Source organism: Caloenas nicobarica, chromosome 6 (assembly GCF_036013445.1).
Source record: "Caloenas nicobarica isolate bCalNic1 chromosome 6, bCalNic1.hap1, whole genome shotgun sequence".
NCBI lineage: Eukaryota > Metazoa > Chordata > Aves > Columbiformes > Columbidae > Caloenas > Caloenas nicobarica.
The window spans coordinates 34,501,882-34,525,879 of NC_088250.1; the positions used below are offsets into that span (position 1 = coordinate 34,501,882).

General features: G+C 39.6%; 1 protein-coding gene across 1 annotated transcript in view; it reads right to left on the minus strand.

Annotated features, from left to right (window-relative positions):
• NCKAP5 (NCK associated protein 5) overlaps positions 1–23,998 on the minus strand; it is a 215,943-nt gene that overhangs the window by 73,982 nt on the left and 117,963 nt on the right. Inside the window, exons 6-7 of the mRNA XM_065637690.1 lie at positions 17,219–17,257; positions 10,793–10,912 (exon numbers count right to left, since the gene is read on the minus strand). Of these exons, the coding sequence (XP_065493762.1) occupies positions 10,793–10,912; positions 17,219–17,257 (159 nt within the window). The remainder of the gene's footprint in view (positions 1–10,792; positions 10,913–17,218; positions 17,258–23,998) is intronic.

Below are 23,998 nucleotides of genomic sequence, written 5' to 3' on the forward strand. Positions count from 1 at the left end.
AGTAAGCAATAGGAAACTCAAAGAAAAACAGATGGAGTATTTCTGCTTTTAAAATATGACTGAATACAAAAAATTAGAATCAAAACGCTGCAAAATGAAGTAGTTCATCTCTGAAACTGTATACCAGAAAGATGAACTGAAGAGTGGGTGTATATTTGACATTTTTAAAGCACTGACATTAATTCAAGATACCATTACTTTGGCAGCTGGTTTCCTTACTTTTAATGCAGTAAGATGGAGTTTAATTCATAATGTTGAAGATGCCCTTGTAATGCACATAGGACACAGACAAATCACAGCTCACCACTGCTCCTCCCTGCGCCCAGACATCGGTTAGTGACTAATGAAACACGGCTTGCTCACATCCAGAGGAAGAAACGAGCATGAACGCAACCTAAAAATGCTAAAAATACAGAAGGACTCAAGTCTGTCAATATCGCATTGTTAAAGATTTAATGACAAAGGTAACTTTTCCTTTTAGCATGTCCTTATCACAAGAGATACCCAGATGGTAATTGAAGAGTTAAGGCACTAATGGACTCTTCAGTTTCACTGAGCATCAATGTGCTGATTTTATCTCGCAATACAGTATTTCACATTCTCAGCGAAGTCAACAGAGATTTAGTCAATAGTGTCATGGCCTTTGGATGAGGATTTGAATCTTACCAGTATCCAAACCATCATTAAAGAAGATAGGTCATTTGGGAAACAAAGGAGATCATTAGTAAAATTCAATACTAAAAGGTGGGGTTGGTTCAGTAGGTGTTTTATGATTCATTATGAAAAACATTTTATTCTAATTACTGCTCCTTTCTTCTATGTGCAGTATCCATAAGAGTATACAAAAGTATATGGCAGGAAAATTATTTTTTTCATAACAGATGGCAACAAAAAATACTTATTGAGTAATCTTAGGTGCTAAAAACCACTTAGCATAATGCTAGTATGATTCATTCGAGGGAATGTATAATTTAAAATTACTAGCAAATTACACTGACCTGATGTAATTTGAACAATTTAAATGTTCCCGAGTACTTATTGGCATACCTATTTTTAAGTAATAAAGCCATAATTCCACGTTGCTTCATGTCTGCAAAGTGCCACTACACTTAAATAATAGTAATAAAACCACAGTTATAAAGCAAAATATAAATGAAGTTTTGTATGTATTGAGTGTAAAAACAGATGAAATTAATCCTTTATCGTTATTTGTTTCACACATGCACACTTTTGCATAGTTACCCTTCATTTAAGCTTCAGTCTCAAGAAAACAAAAACAAACTACATACTTAGCTCCATTAGTGCAATAAGAAGAAAATGACACATCTGTAATAATAATGGTTTTATTTCTATACTGCTTAGAATTTCAATAGTTTCCCACTTTACCAGAAGAAGCAGCCCTCTAAATCTCTGAATCATTTAATTTCATGCATTCTTTTGGTATTTCATTTGGGAGATATGGAGTGTGAAATATGCACCATGATGAGAAAACAATTATCTAGCACACCTGTATTCTCCGCATATTGTATTTAAACAGGGCTTGCAGTGGCTACTATTTTATTCCACTGTGAAATCCAAAATGAGGAGGCTTTAAAAGTTGACCTGCTGACATCAATTTACACTTCTATATGTAACACGTGTCTTGTACTTACCACACCACATACTGCGATAACATCAGACAAATCCATGCTAATTTTTGCTATCAGAATGTTTCTTTTTAGAAAGGAAACCTAAATGAATGACTCTGGACTTAAATGCACCGAATATATATATAAAAATGGTAAGCTTCAAAACCATAAATGTATCAGACAAAAAAATGGATCTCTTGGTCACACAAAGCATAAACACAAGTAACTCATAGAGTTTTCATGAAGTTCTCAATTTAGAATAAAGGCTGCCTCTAACCAGTCTCTATACTTACACTTGAAAATTTATGCAGGGATTTACCTGATAAGTTGCTAATACAGCTTTCTAATACATTCAGCAAACAGAGCAGGCTGAAAGCATCCAAGAAGTTAAGCATTGTTATAGGTTAAATATAATGGCATGGAATAAAAAAGCCTGTCTTTTTAATGCTTACGAGAAGTTCGAAGCACAGGGCAAGTTTTGAAAGTAATATAGCAGTACTATTTCATACCTTGGAACTCCTTCCTTTTTTCTGAAATTTATTCCCATACTGAATGTATACAATAATAGGAAAAACCACAAAAAACATTCTTGTACTTAATGAGCCTGCCACATACTTGCTTAGGGTTTCAAATGCCGTATTGGATTCCTGCCATCATGTGCATCATCACTGATAATAAAAATCTATCCATAAAATAAAGAGAAATCTATGGTTCACCTAGTGTCAGTTGCATATTTTTCTTTGTCTAAAAAATAGGCAATAAAATCTTACTTTTGTTGTTATGGTCTGTCACATCAGTGCAGCCCCATGGTTTTCTTGACATGTGCTTACCCTGAAAGGCCATCTTTGCTCTTCAGAACAATGCCTATATATTTTTTCAAAACTTAGAAAATATTGCTCTCCTCAGTCAAAATCATTCATAAATACTTCACCAAAGATCATTCGTGGCTTTCCTAAAGAATATTTGCTCATTTGATTTACTGTTTTTGCTATCTCTGTAGGAATTTATTATCATTAGGATGATGGAAAAGCTCATTTTTAGATTTAATATCTGAAAATTATGTATTTAAAATTGTATCAAAAAATGTCGTGTTTTTGTAGATATGGAAAGCCTTTCAGTGCTTTTCTTTGGAACCTCTCAAGTACTTGGACATACAAAATTCTAGCGGCCGGGGGTAATTTTCTCTTAACAGCATTATTATTCTCATCAGAACTACATGTCTAGTGAACTTTGGTCAATGGATTCTTTTTGTTTGAGAGCAAATTGGTAAGAATTTAGGTGCTGAAATAAGGGACAACAGTCTGACAAGAAGGGGGAGAAGCAAAACACAAACTGCAAATGGGGAACACCTACCAGGTCAGTTGATCTCACTCCCACATAATAAAATACTGCTCTCCACTGGAGCTCTTAGCTGTGCTTTGATTGCATTAGTTTTAAAAGTTGTGAGGGACAATGCCCTACCTCTCTGCTCATACATCATGCCACAGTCGATAACAAAAACTTTGGTGATGTTCCTTTATCAGCTTGAATTACATTTAGTTCCAGCAAATCGTTTCGGCAAATCATAGAATGGTTGTGGTTGGAAGGGACCTCTGGAGATCATCCAGTCCAACCCACCTGCTAAAGCAGGTTCACCAGAGCAGGTCACACAGGAATGTGTCCAGGCGGGTTTGAATGTCTCCAGAGAAGGAGACTCCACAACCTCTCTGGGCAGCCTGTTCCAGTGCTTAAAATGTTTTAAGAATGAAAGTTTCACAGTTTCCACAGCCAGAAAAGGGCATGACAGGATTCCCCCATGTTACAGTCTGGTGATCTTGAGGGACAAGAAGAGCCACCTCAGCCATTTCGCTCAAGGGATCTGACAAAGCTTCTTAGAGGTCTACACACAGTGGATGTGATTTCCATAGTTACAAGCATAAGTCCCTGTACCTAGAGATGGCCTGGAAAGAGCCAGCCAGTGATTCTCAGTGTGCTCCCAAAAATCTGCTTCTCTCAGAACCTCCTTCCAGAGCTGGCTGGATATCAGATATCAGCCTAATTCTTTCAGGTATTATGCTGCTGCTGTTCATGCAAAACATGAAGAAATGTTCCTTTAACTTGTTCTTGAAAGTCTCAAATATTTTTGAGTGTTCCTTACTAGATCACTATCTTGACTCCTGATACACAGCAGTGTTCTTATCATTTCTGACTGCTAGAAGACTGGATGTTCTTTCTTGGGACAGGCTCTTCATGACGGCCATTGTGCACCTTTGGTAGCCTTGATCTGGAGAAAGCATTCCATCAGGGTTACGGCCTGAAATATTTTGAGAATGGCTAATCATGTAAAAAACACCAGTAGGTGCTCTGCTGGTAACATAGTTCTTGGATAAAGTTTAATGTACCAGTTTAAAATTAACATATCTCAAACATACTTTAAATTTATGTGATTACCTTTTTGTCTGTTGATACAGCCCCTGAGATTGTCGTAACTTTCAAGCAGTTTTCCACTACTGCTGAAACAATTAGCAGATCTGAAATTAATTTCTCCTTCAAGCCACCAGTCCTGATTCCCAAGTAAGTAAATATCACTACAGATACTGTGACATCTGATCTATATTTATATGTTTACTGTGAAGTTAAAGACAGCGTGTGTTCTGAAGCTAGAACTTTTCAGAAGACTTGCAGATAAGACTACCCTGACAATCTGATGGATACAAAGGAACAAATGTGAACCAAGAAAATAAGCAGGTCAACTGCAGGAGTTTCAAAACTTCAAATACAATTTGCTGATCTTGGTCTGAAGTCTGTCTGCTCCATGACGAGCCCAGAGGCACAAGGCAGGACTAGTAGCTGGCTTCTGTCAGATGGAAATTATCATGCTGCCGCTCAGCATACAACTACCAGTTATTTAAATATACCTTGGACTGCTGACAGACTGTTTTCTAACAGTGTGTGATGATCTTTAGTTTTAATTTTAAACCCTCAGATACTTACTTTCTGAAATACTTAAATATTTCATACGTTTGATTGCTGTAAAGCAATGCAACTTCACTTTCAACCTTCTGCATTCAGACATCATCATGTCTAACGATGTCTGAACCAGAGGTCAGACTCTAAAGCCAGATATTCCATCTCCTTTTGTCAGGTGTTAGGGCAATTAATTGTCCTCTTTTTCTTCCCATATATAATAATGTAATTGGTGCAATTTATCCCTTCCTGCTAAGATGTACAACTGTTTCCAGCTATGTACAGCTACATTCTCTCTCATATGTCAGGGCATAGTTGTCAGGTTATTAAAACAGCTAATATCAATGCAATTATAACAAAGGAGTTATTATTTAAATTGACCTTCTGAGAATTCAGTGGACTGTGCTGTAGCATTCTAGACAAAATTTTAGACATAAAATTAAACAATGTGGATGCTCCATGAGTAATAAATGGAACTAATTTAGCCAGAGAAACACAAGGAGAAAATTAATGCTTCAAGAGTCCTCTCTGCTTTGTTCTAGAACTGACAAAGTAGTATTTTTATGATGGAAGTAAAATGGCAATGAAAATATAGTTTAGGATCAGAGATACTGCAAATTTTGTGATTAGAAATATTATTTTATACTTTACCAACTATGAAAATTTTATTACTTATTTAATCAAATAAATCAACTCAATAAATGTTGCTACTTGCCACTTTTTAAAACATTTCACTGAAGGCTCCTTGCATGCTTTATAAAAGAACTGTGACAGTCTTCATCCATGGGAAGAATTCAACTAACAAACGTTGAATTTATGAGAACAGAGATACATTATAAAAACAAATTACTGCAATATCTATCAGAAGGCAAACCCTGACTTTTGTTATCCTCCGTAACTTTATACAAGTCATCATTGTTGTAAAAGAAGCATACGTAATATCAGAATTGGGTTCAATGTCATTAGTTATTTTTTTTTCAGGCAGGAATAGAAAAATAAGTCTAACTATAATAGAAGAAAAAAGTCTTTGAAAACATCTGCGCCTCAAGACTGAGCAGCCTATACCTGATAAAGTTAAAACAAATACGTGAGACAACATACCTAAGAAGTGGAAAAACTGTAATTTGGTGATTTTAGTAGTTTAAAGTTTCTTTGAAGGAAACAATGTATCATTTAAAAAAATAAGGCAAAGACAGAAATACAGTGATACTGACATTCACATTTAAAAATATTTCATAGACTCTATACATAGCCATGGGCAAAGCAGAAGTGTTAAGTTTTATCTAAGACTTCTTACTCCTACTCTTGTATCCTCTCTTTAGATTTACCTTATCCCTTCAGCAACCTTCTGTATATCATAGAATCATAGAATGGTTTGGGTTGGAAGGGACCTCTGGAGATCATCCAGTCCAACCCACCTGCTAAAGCAGGTTCACCAGAGCAGATCACACAGGAAGGTGTCCAGGCGGGTTTGAATGTCTCCAGAGAAGGAGACTCCACAACCTCTCTGGGCAGCCTGGTCCAGGGCTCTGCCACCCTCAAAGTAAAGCAGTTTCTCCTCACGTTTAGATGGAACCTCCTGTGCTTCAGCCTGTTGCCCCTCATCCTCTTGTTCAGCATCACTGAAGAATCTGGTCCCATCCTCTTGACACCCACCCTTGAGATATTTATAAACGTTGATGAGATCCCCTCTCAGCTTCTCTTCTCCAGACCCAGCTCTCTCAGTCTTTCCTCATAAGAAAGATGCTCCAGACCCCTTATCATCTTCGTATCCCGCCACCGGACTCCCTCCAGTAATTCCTTGTCCTTCTTGAACTGGGGAGCCCAGAAATGGGCACAGAACTCCAGATGTGGCCTCACCAGGGCACAGTAGAGGGGGAGGAACAACCTCCCTCAACCTGCTCGGTGCACTCTTCTTAATGCACCCCAGGATACCATTGGCCTTCTTGGCCACAAGGGCACATTGCTGGCTCATGCAGAGCTGCTTTCCAGCAGGTCCACCCCTGACCTGTACTGGAGCCTGGGGTTATTCCTCCCCTGGTGCAGGACCCTACACTTGCCCTTGTTGAACTTCATCAGGTTCTTCCTTGCCCAGTCCTCCAGCCTGTCCAGGTCTTGCTGAACGGCAGCACAGCCTTCTGGTGTGCCAGCCCTTCCTCCCAGTTTGGAATCATCAGCAAACTTGCTGAGGGTGCATTCAGCCTCTTCATCCAGGTCATTGATGAACACGTTGAACAAAACTGGACCCAGTACTGACCCCTGGGGAACCCCACTAACTACAGGCGTCCAGCCAGACTCTGCACCGTTGATCACAACCCTCTGAGCTTGGCCATCCAGCCAGTTTGTGACCCATCTCACCGCGCACTCATCCAGCCCGCACCTCCTGAGCTTGCCTGTGGGGACGTTGTGAGGAACGGTGTCAAAAGCCTTGCTGAAGTTAAGGTAGACAACATCCACTGCTCTCCCCAAATCACCTCCACGAATTCCCCTTTTCACTTACAAGCACTTTCTCTCTACCAGATTTTAAATCTTAAGTCTATTATTCCCAACTACTTCTCCCATTGCCAGATGGAATACAAGGTGGTTCACTAACATGGACTTCCTGGTTTTCTTTTCCCAAACCTCTCTTGCAGGTGGAATTTCATCCCCTTTTAGCAACTACATTTACTGAGGAAAACGAAGGCTGTTTAGGCAGAAGCTACTCCTCTGTGCTAGTTTTTAACTAAAACTATTGCTCTTTCTCAGATGGTGCTGAGACAGAAACACTTTTCCAAGACTTCTTCGATTTAAGAAGAGAGATTGGATGAAAAAAAAAAATTCAAAAATACATGATCACGCCGCTCTTTATGTATCTACCCTAACACTGGCTCTGTAAAGCACACCCTTCAGCTAGAAAGAATATCCTCAGAAAGACAGGATAGCTCTACAATATGAAAGACGTGACACACACACAAAAAGCCTGAGTTATCTCTTTTTGCTCTTTACATTTTGCATCAGCATTACTTAATCTTTTCATGACAGGAATGACATACCCTCTGTGTCACTCGCCCTACAAGCAGTTAGCACAACAGAATTTCTTGTAGCAAAGAACTTATACGGCAATATACATAATCACATGCCTCAAGAAAACACGCATATTTCTTTTAAAATACTATTAGGCCCCTCAATTTCATGAGTACTTACACTTCTTGTAAATGCATGCAAGTGTAATACTTCCAATAACAGTTTTACAGTGAAGGATTTCTGAAGCAGTCACGAAAACCTTACTACGTTATGGTTTGGTTTTGGATTTGTTTTAATTGGTAACAATCAGTTTTTCCTTTGATCAGTATGAGAAGCATGAGGAAAAACAACCCAGTGCAATTGGTATGGTATACAAGCCATTATTCTGCAGTCAAATTCAGGTATCGATCCTTTCATTGAAAAAAATGTGAATGATCTGATTTCTAAGACGACGACATCTGAATCATGGATTATTTGCTTAAAATCAAATATACAAAAAATAGGGTAATAGTGATTTTTTTTTTTAAGAAATCTATGTTTCTGTTTAAATCTAAGATGTCAAGAATGATTGTGGTTTACAAATAAGTTTACTCTTTAATAGAAGAGTCTTCTAATGTCAATTACAGAAAAATTTGATGGTAATATACAATCAAATCGCAGAAGCTGATATGCGGAAAAAGTAACTAATACTATTTATTTTTAGGTTATGCCCTCTTCTGCAGCATTCTTTAAGATTATTAATTGTACTGTGTGAATACTCCTAGGATGAGATCAGCATGTAAATAATATTGAACTGTCTTATATCAGACAGTATAGGGAAGGTGAAATTAACACCACTCATGTGTTGTCGTGTCCCCCCCACTCCCGTGAGCAGTATTTGCCCATTCACTTCTATTAGGGTCATGATTTAACAAGAATGTCCTTAATGATGTATTTAGTACTCTGCTGCAGAGTCACAGATTTAAACAAATACTTAGCTACTGCTCTAAATCTGGGATGTATGCATTTCCAAGAACACATAATCCAAACTGTGCTTCAATTCTATGCAGGCACACAACAGTATTTGCTTAATTTCAGGACTAAGGAAATACCCTTTTCAGATTTTACATCTCAGACTGCAAGACCACAGACAGCACACCATTTGTTCAAGTCTGGAGTACAGTTAGAGGATAATAAATTTTGGAAACTTACAAATTTACTGGGGTTTTTTGTTCTGGTTTGTTTTTTTGGTCAAAAAATAACATATGAAGTGTTTTAAGAGATGTTCTTCATTTTCTGATGTACACTGCAACTTGTTCTTTGTGTTTCCCCCCACAGGGGGGTTAAAATCTGTGGACAGCAAGAGTACGGACATAACAGCAAATTTTGCTGCTCCCTGGGAGACCTGGTCTTTGTGAATCATCTCAATTCTTCTTCCTCAGCCAATAAAGACAAAGCAAGTGAAAAGGTGGAAAAAATTCTGTAGACATTAGTCCCTGCCAAACTGTGCAGGAGCAATGATGTAAAGTAGTTTGAATCCCTCAGGAAAACATGCTAGACCATTTGGTTCTTTCTTCCACTTGATGCAGGTTCATCTCTTTGAACTTTTTTCACAGCAGTGACATAATCCAGTATATCCATAGTAATAGTAATCCATAATCAAGGAACTCAAGTCAAAGCATTGATCCCACTTTTCAGATGCTATCTAATGCTTCTATAACATTCCCAGAATAACCTGGCTTTATTGTTGCCACACAAGGTACTGGGAAGAAGAGCCATATCTGTAATAAAGAATGTGCAATGTATGACTTAACCCCACACTAACATAGACTAGAGTCAGACGTGAGAGGAGAGAGGAGAGAGGAGAGAGGAGAGAGGAGAGAGGAGAGAGGAGAGAGGAGAGGAGAGGACCAACAAACAAACCAGGAAGAAGGACCAGGTGATGCGACTGTCAAAATTAGAACATGTGAGCAACAAAGGTCCATGCTGTGGTAGATGTGTCAGAAACTCTAATTGGATAAAGAGAAATCAGTCCTACACAGCTGTCTATGAAGGATGAACAAACAGGAAAGCAAGCAGGGGGCAAGGGAGAAGAAATCAGAAGACACAATGTCCTGACCTAGCAACACCTAAATCAACACAAAATCAAGAGACAGAACAAGAACCTGAGGATAATGCAAGAACCCAGATCCCTGTGGTGGTGACCTGGCACCACTCTGCCTGTGCTTTAGAGCTTCACAGTAGGCACAGCTGTGTGCCCTCCCCGTGGAGATTCCCTTGCCTTTGAGCACCAGCGGGTGAGTAGATCACGTCTCCTCGGTAAACAGCCCAAGCTGATGAGAGTTACCAGCCCTCAGCTGTGGAGTAATAGCGCAAGGGCCAAATTGTACTTGGAGATACAGATGCTCAGCATCAGAGGACTTAAATAAGATACACATTTAACATTACTTACCTGACATGACCCAAATTTCTCCTCCAAAATGAATGAATTTTTCTCTAATAAGAAATAAGATATATTGCTAAAAGCAGAATTTGCCCTGTTGTTAGAAACCTGCAAAGTTTTAATTAGCCCTCATTTACTCTTCTCCTAGCTCATAGTCAGATTTGTTGGAATATCTACAAAGCAATTCTACTTCTACAAAAGAATGACAAAGCGATGGATTCGTTCACAATAATGGACTTTGCCAAATGGAAAGGGATACTGAAACATATCTTATTATTCCAGAATGGCAAAGGAGTGGGAGATGGGTCAATTGGTTTCTCAGCTATGTCCTCCCATAAAACACTGGAAAAAATAATCACTCTAAGCCTGTGAAGATGTACTTAAGTCCTTGTAACGCATGTGGAAAAAGTTAAATAAATGGGCTGTCTTCTCACGGGAAATTACACTGTTCACCATCAAGCAGAATGCTAAGGAATCTGAGCTTCTCCCCTGCAGAGGGATAATGAACCCATATCATTCCATTTATCATAGTGAAGAAGCACTAAAAAAGTAAGTTACTCTGCGGTTGTGCTCCTCTCTCCACATTTGCACATAATATGTAGTCATAGCTCATTGGCACACAGTTTCAGTTTCAATGGTATCAGATTATAGATAACGGATATTCTTCTAATATATTAAACCTATCAACTGTCATTTCCCTCTTATTGACATAACCTTAAAAAGAAGAAAAATATTTTATAATTGTGAGAAATATAAAGCTTATAGCTTTATTTCTGCAAAGGCCATTTTGTACCTGAAGAAGGAGGTCAGAAGCTGGTTTGACTCTCTGCTGGAAAAGCACACTTAATGTTCGATTCTGTTGTTCCAAATCAAAAACTCTCGTTTTCAGCTTTATACATTCCTCCCTCAGATCCTGCAGCAGAAGGGAAAATAGAAAGATTAGAAAGCAGGTAACAGAAGCACTTTAAAAGCTCTGATAATGTCAGGTATCAAGAAGAAACACATACACAACTTTTAAAATAGTACAAATCAGAAAAATGTGCTACTTCATTTTCTCTTGTTGTTTGATCATCACAGGATAACATTAAAAAAATTTTGTCATGAGAATGAGTTTCATTTTGCAGCTGACACAAAGTAGAAAGCGGCAATTAAGATATGGATATTGTAATAAGCATAAGCTAAGGAAAAAGCATCAGCTATACCAAATTAGAAAGAAGTTCAAAGTGATACTGTGCCTTCAAGGTGCTCTTCTCAAGTCTCATTCCCTCCTTGCATTTTCTGGAATAACCAAGTCAGCATTGCTGGCTGGCATACTGTGGATGGTCTGGATCTTCCCCGCTGTAACCTGTCACTGCTGAGCTGGCCGGGCCATGGTCAGATGTTGCTGCACCAGACACATGTGGTTACGTGATCCTGCCTGACATTTCCAACATGAGGCACCAAAAAGCCTTTAAATAGGCCATTAGAAGCAGAGGTGGAGCGTAAAAACCTCTGCATCTTAGGGCACAGGACATTACAATCGAGACTAAAAGATGCAGGTCTTTTAGCTGAGGCTGAGACAGGTTCAACATGAACAAGCCATTAACGGCTTTCAGATACAGCAAATATCTATCTATCTATCTACAATGTAAGACCTTCTTCTCCTTGCCACTCGAAGGAATGCAGGATTCTATTAGAAAGAGGATTTTGGAGAGACAGCAGAATCTGACACTCAGACTTCCAGCATAATTTGTGCAGTTAGCCATTTTGAGGTGTGAGAGCTTCATAAATCAGGAAGATAGGTCTCCTAGTAAAGATTACATATAGAAATAATAAGCTGCAGCCATATCTAGCTTTATTATAAAGAAAATCTCAAAAATACTTTCCCATTTTCCTTTCAATTTAGGCCAGTTGCTGCCCTGTGGTATCGCCTGGCTGATGTTACTTACCACCATATGAAGGTGGAGAAACAGGCCTCTGGATCCCCATATGCTGCCCTGTCAATACCATTATCAACATGATGACTTGGCCTTATGAGACAACTTAGAGGAGGAAATTGTAGTCAGATGTGGCTTAAATTCTTGCCTACAGTTGCTCTAGTCTCAACTGCAAGCAGCACCGAGGTTAGAAGAAAATACGCTCATCTTGAGACTTTTGGAAAATTTTGAACATATTTTTATGCATATATGTCCTGATTTTGTTAAAAACAAGACCAGTTTCTCTTTTAGTGAATTTTCCTTTCAGCTAAGTTCTTTTTAAGTAACTGCACTTTTCTGAAGTTGGCAACAAACTTTTGTAAACAGACACAGCAATGGAATGCAAGGTCGCTGACAAGGATGCAGGTCCCATAAGTGAGAGGGGCAAGGAGAAGCAAACTGAACAGGTGACTAAAACTGACCACCTAAGTATTCCATCCCGTTCACGTGATATTTCCTATAAAAATGGGCGATCATGAGGGTCTCACTCTCTTCGACTATGGCCGGCATCTGGAGAGGACCCTCCCTGCCGTCCCTGCAGTCTGAGGCCTAGTGACAGACCCTGCATCCTTGAATCCAGTTCCGGTTTGCTGGAGAGTCCAGCCCAGGGCTTCCAGGTGCCTGCCCTGCAGCTGCTGGAGCGGTGCGGAGCTTTGCTGGGGAATTCAAGATTGGTTTTGTATATTTGGTATTATTTTCTCTATTTTATTAGTAGCATTAGTTAAACATTTTTAACTTTTTCCAACTTGCAAGTCCTCTCTCTTTTCGCCTCTCTTCACCCTCCTATTGCCTTTCCTTAGTGGGGAGCGGGGGGCTGAGGGGGTTAACAAAGCATCTACCACGGTTTATTGTCGCCCTGCAATTAAACAGTGACAATATAGTATATATCAGATGTTATACTACTGGATGAATTCAGTTACTTTCTCTTGACAGTTTCTTAGTATTTGTTTTAGGTGGCTGTCAAATGGCTGTTCAAGTCAAATTGCCAGAGCCTTCCAACATCACCCTCAAAAAATCTTGAGCTTGATGTTTTGTAAAGCCTTAAAGCTTTGATTTCTGTGAGTGAGACCTCTGATCTCTGGTCTTAAGGCAATCTCTGTTAGGAAACTGCAAGCATCAAGACCCACCATTATCTGCCTTTCACAAATAATCAGAGAATTTAAAAGAGCCTTAGCTGTTAAAAGTGTTTAACATTTCAACACTACTAAGTGCACTGAAAGGAAAAAAAAATGATTCACAGAAACTGACAAAGTTGAAAAAATTAAATTTAGCAATGCCTCTGCTCAAAACCTTCCTGCCTTACAGTTTTAAAACCATAAGATTTATGTTTCAAACTTTAGACTTTCTGTGAAAAGTGAAATATAAGGTAGTAGATTACCCACCCAGATGCTATAAACCGTGCCAATGGTAATGCCACACATAGTCCAGAGGAGAAATGAGGGACATTAAGGTAGCAGTATTCTGGTAAAATAAAGTCCGAGTTTAGAAAGTTGAAGCCCTAAAATTACCAATTAATACAACTACCAAATGTCTGAAGCACATAATTCCTCTCCTGTGGGCAAAACGACCGGCTATGAAGATAGCAATCTCCCAAATATCTAAGGTACTCCTGCAGTCTCACTATAGTAATCTCAAAGCATGTCTCTATTCTCACTTTTTCTCTTCAGTATGAGAATCACCCTTCTCCAAAACAGGATACGATGCCCTCATCAGAGGGTCCAGAAATACGCTGCTCTTCATCTGAAGATAATTTTTCTGTTTCAACACTTAATTCTCTCCAGTTCCTAGCACTCTTATTATCTCATGTGATGTGAGAAGTGTTTGGGTGGAAGGAGAAAGGATGGATGCTTCCAGTAAGCATCAGAGCATACAGGTCTGTCTCAAATCATATTGTTGCTTTTCTGACTTAGATTTCCCAGAGGTAAAATTTTCTATTTGTAAGTGGTAGAAAATCCATATAATTTTGCTACATAGAATTGTGAAATTTTGCTGTGTGGCTAATTCAGCACAAATCTCAATTTAATATAGTTTTTCCATAGTCACAGTAAAAAAAAAAAAAAGCCTCTCATATTAGAAAAATTCTATATGTATTGTAACAAATTATATACTTGAAAAATGCACATTTAAGACTGTAATTCCATTTCAAGGTTTTAGTGACACTGATAAATCACTCAAGCTTTGCTCACTCAATTTGTGTCACCAGAATCTCTCAGTGGAATCACGGTCTTTCCACATACTGGTGAGAACACAGAGCTTTATTTGTTACATTACAGCATGTACTTGATTTAAACAAAAATTAGTCCTTGAGGGACAATTCCAAATTCATAGCAAAGCCTAAGCAGTGTGCATTACTGTACAAAATCACTCTTCTCCATTTTCTGAAAGCTCTCAGCTTTTCTTCATGTCTCGCTCTGCCCCAGAGGTGTGTTATCTCACTGTTGCACAACTTGCTCTGTCTTACTGCCTGGCTGCATGATGGTAGATTTATCTGTTTACTAGTTACTATTTGGATTCCGATATCTACCTATTTGCGACTGAAGAGCCCAATTTCCTCTTTATTGTATGTCATTGTGCTCCTGCCTTTTCTTATAAAAGGACTTGTAGGACTGGTGTCAGGAGCACTGACTGTTAACAGTTAATAATCATTAGCATTTAGAAGAGTATCCTCTTTCCTCTTTCTATGGATATTAAATTAGCTGTTATTACTCAGTAATAGGTAAGCATCTGTTAAATACCATCAATACCAAGTAAATCACTTTATTAAATGTATTAAAATCTGTTTTTATTGTATCCGTATGAACTCCTTGGTTCCTCTGGGTTTGGGAGGATTCATTACTGAGAAAGTATGTGGTCATCAAAATGTCTGGTGCCTTTGCAAAGGGACTCAGGAAGCTCCTCTCTTCATTTGGGAAACAACCATAATATTCCCTAACTAGAGATTAATATATTGAGATTAGCCCTCTGGTAAATATTTAATCACATATGGTTTTATGTTACAAAATGTGGATGAGGTTTTTGTGTGTATTAATATGAGAAAATGCCTGCATTTCCATTTAAGCTGTACTGAAACACAGATTTGGGATTTTTTTTTTTTTTTTAAATAGATGAAGTTATGTTTCTAAAAGTTGTTCCAGCAATAGCTCTGCAGACTGGTGACACACAGACCATACAGCATATGTGTATACAGAGTACAGGAAGAGTAATACAGCACCGACAGCGACAGTGCAAGCTTCCCCATATGTTGTGGTTTGCACAAATCACCTCCAAGCTACAGTACTTCCAACTGCTGCAAGGCAATATCCCCCTTCTTGAATAAAAGGCTTGTTGTGCATCAAAAAACCATGGGATTGAACAATGATACTTTCAACTCTAACCTGTGGTAACAGCTGCGTGGCTGTTTTGTGGCCACAGCTGTCGGGTGAAGAGATTTAGGGAACGTTATTACTTTTGGATTCCTGATGCAAGCTTGGGCCACAGGAATGCGTTATCTATATACCAGGCAGCTGCACCCTCCAGAGCCTTGCACTGCTCACCTACAGGTCACCTGGACATTGCTGCCTTCAGGGCAGGATACTCACGAGCAGACTTAAAGGGGTCAGAACATCTCTCTGTGCAACTTCTATTCTATCCAGAATGTTATAAAATTGATTCACAAAAATTCTGCTCAGTAAGGAGGAAAGAAGGGTACCCAGCCTCCTCCCTGATGTGCAGATGTCCAAATGCAATCTTGTGCACCTATTTACCATTCACTGAGGTGCAGAGGTGAGGATGTTTGCCTGCCCTGCTGTTCAGGACACACTCCCCACTTTTAGGAGTTTATTTGGGAGAGCTCAAGGTCATCGTGTTCACGTCTGAGCCGCGCAGCAGTGACCGTGCAGCTACGCCTGCACCCAGCCTCCCGCCTCCTTGACTCTGAGCTGTGCCCCGACCCCCTGGCTCGGTTTGGCTCGGAGCTGCCTCCTCCCCACAGGCTGGCCCAGCGGCCACAGGACAGAGCTGGACGCTGATCGCTGTCCCCAGGCCTGACACCTGGAGCTCAGCGTCCTGCCTGCCCTGCTGTCACCCTCGGTCCCTGCTCTCCCCCTTCGCGGGGGCATTCTGAATGATGTTCTGCTGTTCTAAATGATGTCCATAATGGAGGCTTTGGAGCCAGTCCTCAAAATGTAGTCCAGTACTTTTGCTATATTTGTATCTATAAAGCTTGTGGTGTGAGGCAGAGGTTTCTGATTATCTTACTTGCTGCATTTTAAGAACATTATTTCTTGTCCTGTCATTCAGTGTAGACAAGACAGTTTATATTCTTCGTTGCACTATCTGTGCTAAAAGACTGTATTTATGTCTCTTTCAGACTCATCTTTTTAAAGCTAAACGATCCAAAGCATTTTAATAATGTCATATTTATCAAGTAGTCTAGAACTCACAAAGGATCATTTCATGAATATTGAAGGATTCATAGCTTATTATTACAGATCTTTATATTTTGTTTGCCTTCCTCCCTGCCCCCCTCAACAAAATGAATCATATTCAACTCAAACACCACTGTTTTGTAGAATTGTCCTACCAGTTATTCCCTCTCTGGGCAGCTGATTATTTCTGCTTGTATGTATCTTGCTTTTCTCTCCGTTCAATTTCATCTTACATTTTTTTTCAGACCACTTCTTCATTTTAACAAGCCAATTTTCAATTTTACTCTTCTCACTAGGTTCTATCTGAAACAACCATATTTCATATCCAACAATGCGGAGTGTGAACTGAAACTTGATGTGATCCAGAACAGACCTTTCTAGAAGCCACAGTGAATCTTTCCATTCTGCCAGGTTTGCAACCACTCTACAAGAATTTTGTCTGTGCTGCGCTTCTCTTGCTTACCCAGAAAGGAGCAGGAGGACACGGAGCCTTCTCTTTTAGGCAGGGCAGCACACGCCCACACCAGGAAGTCTTTCCTTCCACAGCATGTGATTGTGCCAGCTACTGACATGCACTGTCATTTATCTGGTTTACATTCCACAGGAACGGACCGTGGGAGTGACATAACTCGTTATGGACAGGGAATGGAAAAATCACCATCTGGAGGAAGGATTTTCAGTTGCTACTGTCTCAATAGAGGTAAGCGATGAAAACTAGATATGGATCCTATATGATCAAGCCTTAAAGATGTACAGTCTCACAGACTTTATTCACTTGGGTAAAAAAAGGTATACTATATATGAACGATGAACTTCTGCAAGCTTTATGTTATACCACAACACCCAACCACGACTTACCTTTTGAGTAAGTAGAGCCTGAACAACCTGATTAGCTACCTGAAATAAATAAATAAATAAATAAAATAGATTAAGTATGTTATAATGTGTGTTTACGTATAACAATACCTTATTTTGAGGCTTTACACTCCACTTTTTATCTACAAGCACCACCAATTTGTTTATTTTTATTTTCATTATTTACTAGTATTTTCACCACATAATACTAATAAGAACACATGAATGCACGTTAACTACTTCTGTCCTAGTCATCATTATAAACAAACGTGTATCATACCAATTGCAGTATGACATGACGAACATTTGGTTAACTTCTGTCACCTCTTCTTTGGACTAGATTAAATTTTCACAGTCCTACATGCAGCTGGTGTGCATCAGCATGGAGTGACTGCATTCACTAGAGCTGATTTTTACCAGCCGAGGATGGAGTGCTGAATGTTTTCATGAAGTTTAATTGTTTCTTGATTCAATATTGACAAAATGGTACATCTATCATGACAAGCAGAAACCATAAAGTGCCACAGAAAATTAAAGTACCTACTGTCATCAGAATGTGGCTGGAAGGCATTCACACCACATAGCATAATTGACTTGAACGAGATTACACACCATTGATTAGTAGAACTATATATTCAACAGGGAATTTTTGAAGTTATTTATTTCATACATCCTTTCTAATTTATATTTACCAGCAGGTATAGGGGCAGGGCAGGGGAAGAAGGAGGGACAGAAAGAGGGACTGAGATAAGATTTTCTGTTGATGATATCTAACTTGTTTGTTATGTTTCTAATGTAATTTAAAACTATCTATGCATATATTATCAAGCACATATATTATCAAACAATGTGTTTGCCTGTATTTTTGCTCTTGTATTTAGACAGAGCAACCAGAGATGTCACTCTGTGCAAAAGATACAGTATTTACGATTTCTGGTTTGGTTTTGGGCTTTCAGAAATTACAGTAAAGAATATGCAGTTATCACCCAATCTGCATTTATTCTTGTTACTCTTGGAAAATTCAAGAAAAAAACCCCACGCCATTGATGTGAACTGAATTGTGAGGAAAGAGTTGAAACTAATTGATTTCTGTGAATAATTCAGTTCTGTTAGATCCAAAAGTTACATTTGATTCATACTCTCATAAAATTACCCAGTATCAATTTTTTTCTCCAAAGTGGTCCTTAACTTAAGGAAGTCCATGGAACAATGGCCCCATAAAATAGCTCTATACATGATTTAACAGAAGACACAGACTGATATTAGAACAGTAACAACCATCAGAAGTAAATATGTTACAGTTTTGAAAAACCATGTGCCTTGCTCTATAGGCTTTCAGGATCCACATCCAACAGTGTTCCTTCTGGCATGTACTTTTAACATCTGTTTGCTCTATCTGAAAATTGGACAAACCATACTAAATACATTAATTCTTTACTTTCTGACATGGAGTTACTTTACCAAGGAAGAGCTAAAAGGTTCTTTGAAGTATGTACTAGTCACTCACAACAGAATAGCCTACAAAATTACTCCTATAGCTTTATATATTGCCCAGAGGAGTGTAAATGGCATAATCTTCCAAATGGGAAAAAACCTGAACTTGACAATGCATATGTGACAAATTTTCCAGCTTTGACTGTACGAAGTTAAGTACCTAACTGAAAGTACCTGCCAGGGATCCATAGCTCCCATAGATCTCAATAAGAGAGTTATTCTCGTTTCTTTACAAAATGAGGTTATTTTATTCCAGTATCTAGCAACCTGGCAAACTGTGTTGCTATTACCATTTAAAGATTTTCAGGTCTATATTCTTGATTTGCAGCAGGAACAGAGGTGGGAAGCCTTCAGTGAAATGTTCTGCAGTTACTAAAATTAACTTAGCAGTCAGTAAGTGAAATCATATCCAAACTTTTGCATTTCAAATGAGGCTGCCATTCCACTCCTACAGCAGCGCTAGTGTCCAGATGGAAATAAACTGATAAGCTAGCAGATCGACTTCATTTTCACAACAGACACCACGATAGGAATGAACAACATAAGCCAGCACTGCAAAACTGATAGTCGCAACTACCAAAACCTGAGGAAACTGAGACCACTGAAGGCAGAGGGACTGACTTCTGAGATGCAGAATATGTGAAATTCCCACTGATATGAGGCAGAATTGCAGCTCAATCTGAGTAAAAATCAGGCTGTAAGATGATTTGACCTGTGATTCATGCAGGTAATCGAGGTGAAACAAGGAATAGAATAGAGATGGTTGGTTTCTTAGCCTGCTGTTATGTAGGAGATGACACTACTTGCCTTCACACTGCCTGTCTTTCCTCTGAATTTAATAGCCAAGATCTTTAGATGAGGTTTCCTTTTGTGGATTGCAATAAAAGAGAGAAAAGATCCAGCTTCACTTTTTCCTTACACAATTATGCTTACATATACATGTTATGAAGTGGTCTTAAGAGAAAAGGCGTAAAAGAATTAATCAAAGAAGAGAGACCCTAGTGTAACATCTATTATATCTTTTAGAAGTACTGAGGTTTTACACAGCTGCCTTTAACGTATGGTTTCATACACACAAAGACATTTCAAGTGTACTAAAATGAAGCATCTTGTATTTTATTCAAATTTTAAAAAGAGAATGCCTTTGGAAGATAACTTTGTGTTTTCGTGTAGCTAACTCTTAAAATATCGGCAAAATTATCACCTACCCTAAGTTGCACAATTTCTTGCATGTAAGTATGGTGAAGCTTGACAGAAATCTCAGCTGGCACAGCGATGTGAATAAACATGACATTACCACTTACCAATAAACTGACAGCTGAATTCCAGGATAGGAAACTAGAAGTAAGCATGTTAACCTCAAACCCCAAAGGTACAAGACAATCCTGGTTTTTGCATTACATTTTCAGAGACAGAAAGATGTGTTTATGGAGTATTCCTGAAATTAAATGAGCTCTTTTCTTATTTGTCAAGTACTGGAACATTTCAATGACACCTTCTTTCAAATACTGTTGCAAAGTTGTTTATATCTACACTTCAGAGATTACTTTAAAAATCAGCGAATATTTATTAAAATTCATAGAAGAGTCACTTCAGCTTGACCCATATTCTTTTCAGATTTCGTTTCTATGAACATTTGAGTTTCATTGAATTTTACCTTACAGAGCATGCATTTTTAAGTCACAGGTGCAAGTATTCATACAATATTAAACATGGGGTATTGTATCAATCAGAAGAACAATGTGAAATAATTGATTAAAAAAAAAAATGAGAGAAAATAATGGTAGGCACAGGTTTAAAAAACTCAGCTCTGGTATCTTCTATCTTCTTGTCACACACAGACAGAAAAATCACAGTGGTTATTTTTACATCCTTTGTATGCAGCCTAATGGCCACCAGCACCCCAGCAGAAAGCACACCGTGCATGGCAAGCGTCCTTATCACACCGCTGAGGAGGCCTGAGGGACCGAGCAGGGACACGATGGGCAGAGTGGCCACATTAAGCGATGCCTGAATGCCCTGAGCAGACTTTGCCTCTCCCCAGGGGAGAGACGCAGCAATCTGAAGATGCTCAGGGATGAGTGAAAGATGGCAGCATTCTCCCAATAGTTATCAAATGATGTTCCCAACCTTCATTAGCTCAAGGGCCTGTCAAGCAACCCAAACATGTAACTAGGCAGAATGGCGAGGGATTAGCTTTGGAGGTAAGTGCTCCCTGTGTGTCAGTCCAGGAGAAGTGCAATACACTCAGAACTAATTGGACTGCAGAGGCAAAATTAAACTAACGGAACTAGGAGGCGCTCCAGTTTTTTGGTGGCAGGCTTAATTGTCTCAGGTTTGGGCATGATCACAGACTCGTGCTCTCAGGAGCATTTCTGTTTCTCCCTTTAAACCCATCAGGTCTCCCTGGGACAAAATGGAGCTGCAGCACAGACAGATACGTAGCTCTGGAGGATACATCTGCTCCTAAAAACTACTAAAGAATTCCTGAAGCCCAAACTACGGAAGGCCTGAAGAGATTTTCACCTTCAAGAAGTGGGGATGGTTTAAGGAGAGTTATGAACAGAGGAAGCACCAGACTTAAAGAAATTTTCAAGTGGAAGACTTTTTTTTTTTTCCATGACAGTATTTAAGGAAAGCATTTTATTAAGATCTCCAGTAATAATTGCTGTTTGAAAAGGATTCTGTCACATGCAACACCTCCTCAGAAGACTCTGGTTGGAAGTGAAGCTTCTCACAGTCATTGATTGAGTTATTCACTAATTACCTTTATGTCTCATCTCCTTTTCTCTTTATTGTTACTATCATGAAGCAGGGTGAGAACATGCAATTTCTTGTGAAGCTCCACCAAGGGGACATACCCAGGTGGGTGCTAACCTGGGACTCCTGTAGAACTTGCAATTATTAGCCATGGTTTTGTTGCCTGAGTCACTGGCTCAGTGATCAGAAAAGATTAGGTCCAAGTTCATGTCAGCTAAACCAATGCTGGTTACAATGCCACTGTCAAAGCGTTGTGGGGGCTGGAAGGGGGAGGAGAAGGAAAAGGTGATGCCAAGCCATGGGGAAGGACAAGAGAGGTCACCACACACAAAACAGAAGACAAAAAATAGGAAGAAGATAAACAAATAAAAATAAAGCAGGGAAGTAACACCTTATCCTTGGTGCCATCTTAAGACATATCAAGGATAAGAGGGTCATCAGGGACAGTCAGCATGGCTTCACCAAGGGGAAGTCGTGTTTGACCAACCTCATAGCCTTTTATGAAGATGTAACAAGGTGGATTGACGATGGCAAAGCAGTGGATGTGGTCTACCTTGACTTCAGCAAAGCATTTGACACCGTCTCCCACAGCATCCTCACGGCAAAACTGAGGAAGTGTGGACTGGATGATCGGGTAGTGAGGTGGACTGCAAACTGGCTGAAGGAGAGAAGCCAGAGAGTTGTGATCAATGGGGCGGAGTCTGGTTGGAGGCCTGTATCTAGTGGAGTGCCTCAAGGGTCAGTTCTGGGACCAATCCTATTCAATATATTCATCAATGACTTGGATGAGGGAATTGAGTGTACTATCAGCAAGTTTGCTGATGACACCAAGCTGGGAGGAGTGGCTGACACGCCAGAGGGCTGTACTGCCATCCAGCGAGATCTGGACAGGCTGGAGAGTTGGGCGGGGAAAAATTTAATGAAATATAACAAGGGGAAATGTAGAGTCTTGCATCTGGGCAGGAACAACCCCAGGTTCCAGTACAGGTTGGGGAATGACCTATTAGAGAGCAGTGTAGGGGAAAGGGACCTGGGGGTCCTGGTGGACAGCAGGATGACCATGAGCCAGCACTGTGCCCTTGTGGCCAAGAAGGCCAATGGCATCCTGGGGTGTATTAGAAGGGGGGTGGTTAGTAGGTCCAGAGAGGTTCTCCTTCCCCTCTACTCTGCCCTGGTGAGACCTCATCTGGAATACTGTGTCCAGTTCTGGGCCCCTCAGTTCAAGAAGGACAGGGAACTGCTGGAGAGAGTCCAGCGCAGGGCCACAAAGATGATTAAGGGAGTGGAGCATCTCCCTTATGAGGAAAGGCTGAGGGAGCTGGGTCTCTTTAGCTTGGAGAAGAGGAGACTGAGGGGTGACCTCATCAATGTTTATAAATATATAAAGGGTGGGTGTCACGAGGATGGAGCCAGGCTCTTCTCGGTGACAACCAACAGTAAGACAAGGGGTAATGGGTTCAAGCTGGAACACAAGAGGTTCCACTTAAATGTGAGAAGAAACTTCTTCTCAGTGAGGGTGACGGAACACTGGAACAGGCTGCCCAGGGGGGTTGTGGATTCTCCTTCTCTGGAGACATTCAAGACCCACCTGGACGCCTTCCTGTGTAACCTCACCTAGGTGTTCCTGCTCTGGCAGGGGGATTGGACTAGATGATCTTTCGAGGTCCCTTCCAATCCCTAACATTCTGTGATTCTGTGATTCTGTGAAGTACAAAACCGCAGGTGATGAGAAGCACTTTCTCATTACAAAGTTGACACAGTGGGAGAAGATGGATACAGCTGTGATAATATGGGAGGACTGAAAACAGCCAACATAATGTTGAAGATAATAAAGTTCAGGGAATAGTTTGATATAATTATTCACTCTTTAGACTGCAGCAGCATGCAAAACCCACAACCCTGAATCAGAAATCCATCATGCTACTGCAAAGACAATAAATCATATCTTCTGTCTTTATAACCTGTATGGAGCGTTTTGCTGGAATGGACAATTATGGCACTTTACTTGTTTCCAAAATTAATTATGTAGGCAGATTTTGTCCTAGACAATCAGAAAATAATTTTAAGTTAAGCTCTGTAATTTAAACTAAAGTTAGTAATTATATGATAATTCCATCCTTATTACCAAGATATCCAAACATTATTCAAGTGTGCACTGAATGCAGTGACTCAGGCCAATGCAGACCAAGGCTCTGACGATATCCCAGCACCACAGAACAGACAGGATATAACCGAGTGGAAAGTGTATCTGCAAGTCTTTTACTCGAGCTCCTTGATAAAATTATGCTATAGTGGCAAAAGTGAGGATTTGCTGATGAAAATCCACACTAAACTGGAGGCTTCTTGCACCATAGCTGTATAGCTCATGCTAGTAACACTTCAGCAAATGCTGATTAAAAATTTAATATGAAGAGATGAATTGTCATCTGCTATGCGTGGTTTGCACACTCATGCACTCTTTTCTCAAAAGTACAGCTGGTGTAGGTGTTTTTTTGTTTGGTTTGGTTTGTTTTTATGTCAGCTAACTAC